Here is a 7011-nt window from a genome sequence, read left to right as displayed (position 1 = left end):
CTGGGAATTTGACTCTAAACACTGGGATTGAGCAGAGAAGGACCTGGAGTGCAGGGCCTCCCTGGGCACCCAGAAGGACTCGGAGCCCCTCTGCTTGTCTTCCTCTTTCTCCCCTACTCCTCCCTCACCCCATGCCCCTCAGTCCCTCGCTCCAGGTCCCTCCTTCATGTCCCTCCTTCGCCCTGCCTGCACCTGCCCCGTCTCCTCCCTCCTCTGTCATCCTGTTGGCCCCCTTTGCCCTACCACCTTCCTCTTCTGTTCCTCCTTCCCTCTTGGGGACCCCTTTTTTCCTCCTCCCCAATCTTCTTCCTCCCTCTAACTCTTCCTTCCCCTCCCTGCTTCCCCTCTCCTGCCTTTCCCGTCCCGCTCATGACTCCCCCGTCTTGTTTTCCCCTCACCTTTCTCCCTAACCTTAGCTTCACTCCGTCCCCGAGCTCCACTTAGCCTTGCCTTCCCCTCCACCTTCCTTCGTTTCCCGTACCTTTGCCTCCCCCCTTACCTTTCCACCTGCCCTCCTCACGCCCCTCCTCTCACCCTCCCCAGCTCCTTCTCTCCCCTCCCACACCCCCGCCCATCACTGTTTGCTTTTCTCCCGGATCCAGATGAAGGGGTTGCCCTGCCCTGCCCTGCCGCATTGCTGGCAGCTGGGCTCTTGCTTCATGGCTGAGGGCTCAGGGACTCAGGCCCCGGGGAAAGAGCCCCCGCTCAGCATCCAGGTCCTTCGAGCCCGGTACGAAGGCTTGCGAAGGCAGCAGAGGGCACAGGCCCACCTGGTGGTGCTCCCCAAAGGTAGGGCGGGCAGGTGCTGGGGGCAAAAGTGGAGGGAGGAGGGCCTGGCCGTGGGCGTAATGGGTGGTGGGCCGTGGCCAGGGCAGTCCTGGGCTTTGTGGGGCCTCCTGGTGGGAAAGAGCCAGGAGGCCGGAAGAGCCAGAGCCAGAGCACGGAGGCCGGCTCTGGGCAGCTCCGCGTGGCCCAGTTCCCCTCCGGGGGCCTCAGCTGGACATCTGGCCAGCTGCCTGCTGTACCTGGCCTCTGCCCTTCTGTTCTCACTTTGCCAGACTGTTCTGCCTGCTGGATGGTGGCTTAGCCTCCTGCTGGGCCAGGTGGGGGGAGATGGGAGCTCTTCCTGGCTGGGTCTCACCTCCTGCAAAGCAGAGAAACTGGCTCCGGAGAGAGCAGACGTGGTGCTGCTAATAGCCCGGGCACAGGCCAGAGGAAGCGTGGGCTCGAGGACTCAGGAGGCACCCTGGCTCGGGGAGATCGCTTATCACTGTCTCAAACAACTTCCAAGGAGGCAAGAGACACAGAAGCCTCAAAAGGGAGAATGCCTCTTCCCTCTGGGAGCTCAGATTTCATTCCTGGAGGAAATTAGGAGCATCGGGCTTCGTCCAGGTCCTTCCCTCTAACAGAGGAATGAATGGGTCAGGGAGGTGGGAAGGTCAAGGCTGTGCCTGAGGCTTTCTGTGGTTATTTGTACACTTCAGGACTCATTGAGTGGCCTACCCAGTACCAGGCCAGCTGAGAAGGAATCAGGGGCCAGAGGGACATCACTGGCAGGGACGGGGACTGTGCTGCCTTTTGAGACAGAAGTGGTACCCCTGAGCTGAAGCCGCCCATGTCCCATCACTTGGGCCGTTGCCAGCCAGTGGGCTCTGTCTGAACTGAACTGGCACAGCCCACTAGCCCCCCATCACTGCGGGGTATACACTGAAAGGTTCCTAAGGGCCTAGTCCATCCTCGAACGTCTTATTCGTTCAGTCATTCAGCAAACATTTATTAAATTAAACCACTAACAAATGAAAGTACCATGCTTAACAGACCCGCAATTCAGACCCACAAATCCACGACATGGGCACATCCCAAAGACAGTTCGACTCGACATGCCCCACAGAACTCACCACCCCCTGCCCCACCCCTCCCCTCTGGCTCTCTCTCCCACACTCTGTAACTCAGGGCCCTTCTCCCCTAGCCAGCATCTGGTAACCAGTTAGGGCTGGTCGGACACTGCCTTTGTCAGGGAAGACCTGACTCCCAGGGGAGGGCAGCCACTCAGCCGGATCCATTCTGGGGTCAGCGTCCAGGGGTCCCTCCCACTTCGTCCCTTCCCTTGTCCTCTGTGGACCCCAGGCTGGGACTGACCGCTGGAGGAGGCTTCTCTCTGCGACCAAGACCCACCTGTCCACCTGGACACACTGGAGAGGGTCCTGGTTCCTACGTTCTCCCATTGCGTCCCCTCTTCCTCTGTTCTCAAATAAGTACCTGACACTTAGACTTTTTGTGAGGGCGTCCATGTTTGTCAGGCTGAGAAAAATCCGGTAGTCCTGAACCGGGAACACATTTCCAGTCCCTCCCCTGCTTGCAGAGATGGCCGCCCCAGTCCTGTTCCTCTCAGGGGCTTCCCTCGGCCTTCATAGCTCAGCACCGTCTCTCCCCGCCTGCCAGCACTCTCCCGTCCAGGGCCCCGCAGTGACAAATGCCAGAAGGCTCAAGAGAGCTCCACTGAGGGTCCAGACGCAACTCCAGGCCGGTCACGGACCTACTCTCTTTGGAACACCTTTCAGTCATGCCCACAAGCCTCTCGGCCCCCAAGGGCAGACAATAAGCTGTCGTGGGCCACGAGGTGGTAAAAATAGGTCCCTGAGAAAGAAGAGGAACATCGGCCTGGATGTGTGTTCCCAGAACAGTGTCTGTGGGATGGCAGAGGGAGAGCGGCCGGGCCTCCAAAAGGGGGCTGCTTTGAAATACGGCTCCCCCCTCCTCCACCTTGGGTGGTAAACCCATTACGGGAACCCCAGAACACAAACCCCGTAAGTTAAGAGTAATCTTTCCCACCGGTGAGTGCACGTGACTCTGTCCCACTCTCTCAGCCTGAACGTTGGTTCCCTAGCTCTACCTCGGGTCACTCCCTCCCTGCAGCTAAGACCTGGAGTCTGTTACTGAACTCTGTCCTGCTTGAGTTTTTCTTCACAGCATTGGTTACCACCTGCAATTTTATCACAATGTGTTCGTTTGCTCGCTGTGTTTCTACCCCACTAGACCATATCCATGAAGATGTGGATTTTGTCTCAGTGTTTACTGCCGTGTTCCCGGAACCCAGAATAAGTAATGCCCGGCGCGTAACAAGTGCTCAGTAAATACTTGTTGAATGAATGAATAGTTGTGCCTGAGTGTGTATGTGTGTGTGCATGTGTTAGAGTCTGTGTGGGTGTGGATGTGTGGGCACGGGAGGGAGTGTACACGTGTGAGCATATGAAGTGGGATCATGTGGGATCCGTGCATGTGTGTAAACACACAAGCAGTGTGTACTTACTATCTGGTTGCCTTGACATTCGGGGATGGCATTCCTACAGCTCGAAAGCACTGAGACCCCCAAAGTGAGAGCTGCTCCTGTGCGTTCCAGTGCTGACCCTGCTTGTGTCTTGCTTTGTCAGGAGGGTACATGCCTGCTCCTGCTGAGCCCATGCTCAGTGCGGTTTGGATTAACAAGGAGAGAAGGCATTCGCTGTTGCTGGAGGAGGCAGATCCGGAGGCAGAGGGGATGCTGGAGGAGGCTGACAGAGACTGTCTCCAGGCCCCTGTGTCTCCATGGCACAGGCACCTGGAGATGTACCGCTGTGTCCAAACCTTCCACCAGGAAACCAATCTGCCAGTAAAACACAAGGACAAGCTCATGGGGTCTGAGCAAAGGCTCCCCCAGGAAGGAGACCCAGGCTTGTTTGAAAACGATCAGATGACTCAGCAAGGGACCGCCATCCTACAAACAGCCCGGCGTGAATGTCCAGTGGGCAATGCCCAAACAAAGGCAGTGGGATCTGGCTTAAATATGGACATTCAGCACCCTCCTTCCAAAAAGAACCCACACAGGTCTGGAAAACCAGCCTACTATCCATTTCCCCAGAGGAAAACTCCCAGGATCTCTCAAACTGCCAGGAACCTGGGCTTGTATGGCCCAGCCTGAAGCTTTCTACTCAGCCAAACGTCTCAATGTTGAAACCATCGATGACCTCATCAAAGAACCCAGGAGGGAGAGCCACAGCTTGGTTCTCTAGCTATGAGCAAGAACTGGACTAACTCAGGTGTAGGAATTTTGAACTTCATGGTGGACACACGGTCTTGTCCTTCAAAAAAGAAGAGATTTGCCTAGGCCAGATCGCACACAGTCCAGGATGAAAGAGTGCTGTCTGATCTGTGACCCTACTCTGCTTACATACGAAGACATGGCTATGGAGCCCTAGATGCCCATTCCTTGGGGAGGTCCAGTAGGACAGTTTCTCTGTCTCTAGAAATGGGAATTTTGAAACATAACACCAAAGAAATGCCTTGGCAGGGCCTTGGAGTCAATGGGTATGGGCAGTCTTGTTTTCAATACCTTCTGATGATTTTTCACATGATCTGGAGAAGATGAAGTCTGAGAATTGCCTTTTTCTGGTAACTGTGTCTAGAGGCCAGCTCACTGAGAAGTCACTACATTCATTGGTAGTGACCATATCATTTCAGCTGAGGCTCCCAAAGTATGGTCAATGTGGGTTAAAAAAAAAAACCAAAAAACAATCCTACTGTTTTGTGTGTTTAAGGGGTGTTCAGGAAGGGTGGCTATCTCTCCCCTCTCACTGAGACTGCACATTCCAATGTCATCACAGGTGTATTTCCTTCTCTTTTCCCTCTATTCTTCCCTCCTTCCTCTCCCTTCCCTCCTTCTTCCCATCCATCCATCCATCCATCCACCCATCCCATTTATCTGTTTTCTCACTTTCCACCCCTCCCTTTCTCTCCCACCCTCTCCCTCTCCTAATTAAGTTCTTATTAAACACTGCTGGTCATTGAAGATGTATGATAAGAGGAGCCCGAGCAGGAGACAAAGAAATGCTCCTGCTTGGAAAATATGTTTTCCCCCCAAACTCCTTCCTTTTCAGCCAAATTTGAAGCACTCAGATCCTTCCTGGGATATGCTAAACTTAGGACAAAGGGAAGCAGGTGTTACTGCTTGGGCGATGGGAAGAAAGTAGGTCTTTCCTGGTTAATGTTTAACTTTAGTAATGATACTTAAACACACCGAAGGTGCCTTTCCCTCATATCAGATAATCTCTCTGTAAAGTTTCACTTGTATTTTCCTCTTTTTCCCCCAATGGTGATCCAGTCTTGCCCATCTATACCCAGAGTTGTTAACTAGGTGTGTCATTACCTGGCAAAAATACATATGTGCCTGCTTCTTGGATCACCCAGAAATCCCCTCCAGTTTGGGGATTCGTTGCAATTCCTTCTGTGAATAATCAGTAAGAGCCATTGTTATTTTTTTTCTAGCCTAATGAAAAATGAGGACATTTTCTGAAAAACCTTTGTCCTTTGCTTTGTTTTAAAGAGGATTGCCACAAGTAACCCCTCTTTCTACAATATATCAGTCAGGATAGGCTGCGTTTTGCTGCAAACAAACCTTCTAACCTCACAACAGGAGCTTTTCTTCACTCGTGAAAAGTCCACGTGGATTTGGGCAAACTTCCCAGGGCAGCTCTCCTGCACCTGCTGCCGGGAGCTCGGGGGACTTCAGTCTCATGGCACCTACAGAATCAACACTGGTTTCCCTAATCACTGTAGCAGCAAAAGGAAGTGCGCTAATTGTCACGTACTGGCTTTCAAATCACTTCTACTTACATTTCATTGCCCAAAGCAAGTCTTGCGGTCCTATCTTCTCTTCAAGGGTATGCAATCACCCCATGTGCCTGCAAGGGGAGAAGAAATGGAAAACATGGGTGAGCAGCACTAATGGCTAGCATGGGCAGACGGGGGCAAGGTTCTAGTACAATATTAGACTTCATTCTGAATACAATAATAGCCATTAAGAGATTTACGTGGGAGACTAAAGTGATTTAATTTGCAGTTTAACCAGATTACTCTAGTTGTTGAAGAATGAGTTGAGGGTCACGTTAAGAGGCAACATTAGGGAAAAAATGGCCAAGGCAAGTTCAGTGGGAAAGATGCTCTTAGTTCGAGCAAGAGTAGGAGCCAAAGAGATGGGGGAAAAGTGGGTACATTGGATATGTATTTTGGAGTTAGAGTCATTAGGATTTACTGAAAGAAGATTAGAAGTTCAGTTTGAGGGATCCTGAATTTGGGATGTTCGTGAGACACACAAATGAAGATATCAAATGGGCCAGTGGATAAATGAGACCAAAGCTCTGGGCTGGACACGTATTTAAGTGGCATGAGTGTGTGGAGGTGCTGAAAAGGACGAGGGCACACCAGCTGACCCATACAGATTGTAGAGAGAAGACAGGGTCCAGAATGAGTCCTGAAAATGCACAATTTACTTAGCTGAAAACTTTCTAAGGATTTTTTCCAATCCTTGTTTAGAAGAGGTGGGGAAGAGAGAGGAGAGGCAGTGAAAGACACTGAAGAACAGGACCCTGACTGGGGAGAAAAGGAGAGCCAGGGTGCTGGGGAGTCACAGACCTTGAGAGGCAAGACGTGGCACAGGTCACTCCCCTACCTGCAAGACCTCCGCAAATCCCTTTTCTAGATGCACATTCCTCAGTCTGAAGTTGCTTTTTCTTGAGCATGGGTTTAAAAGGCCAGAGTCCCGGGCACCTGGGTGGCGCAGTCAGTTAAGCATCGACTCTTGATTTCAGCTTAGGTCATGATCTCAGGGTTGTGAGATCAAGTCCTGTGTTGGGCTCCACGCGCAGTGGGGAGTCTGCTTAAGATTCTCGCTCTCTCTCTCTGCCCCTCCCCTGTGCCCTCTCTAACAAATAAACAAAACAAACAAACAAACAAACAAACACATACATGCATACATACATCTAAAAGGCCAGAGTCCAAGAGGCAATGCCCGCATGGGAAAAGTTTTCAACCAGGAACAGGCCAGGCCAGTGTCAGCAAGTTCAGGTCCCAGCCAGCTGCCTGCCCGCCAACAAGGCGGACCTAAAGAGGTTGTGCCTTTGCCCCAGTGGGGCCTGGTCTTCCCTGGGACTGAGTTGTTCTCATGCTGGGGGTGGGGCTGAGGATCAAGTGTTGCCC

The 7011-nt window shown here is 52.4% G+C and overlaps 1 protein-coding gene across 1 annotated transcript; it reads left to right on the top strand.

Moving 5' to 3' along the window:
- The first annotated feature begins 602 nt into the window (after window positions 1-602).
- On the top strand, window positions 603-4915 carry CUNH9orf152 (chromosome unknown C9orf152 homolog). Its single transcript, XM_026505972.4, has 2 exons — window positions 603-789; window positions 3432-4915. Exons 1-2 carry the CDS (start codon window positions 603-605, stop codon window positions 3956-3958), a joined length of 714 nt encoding a protein of 237 aa, XP_026361757.2. The 3' UTR covers window positions 3959-4915.
- The last annotated feature ends 2096 nt before the right edge of the window (window positions 4916-7011 follow it).

This window comes from Ursus arctos, unplaced genomic scaffold (assembly GCF_023065955.2).
Source record: "Ursus arctos isolate Adak ecotype North America unplaced genomic scaffold, UrsArc2.0 scaffold_18, whole genome shotgun sequence".
Classification (NCBI taxonomy): Eukaryota; Metazoa; Chordata; class Mammalia; order Carnivora; family Ursidae; genus Ursus; species Ursus arctos.
This window is presented reverse-complemented; position numbering and strand designations above follow the sequence as displayed.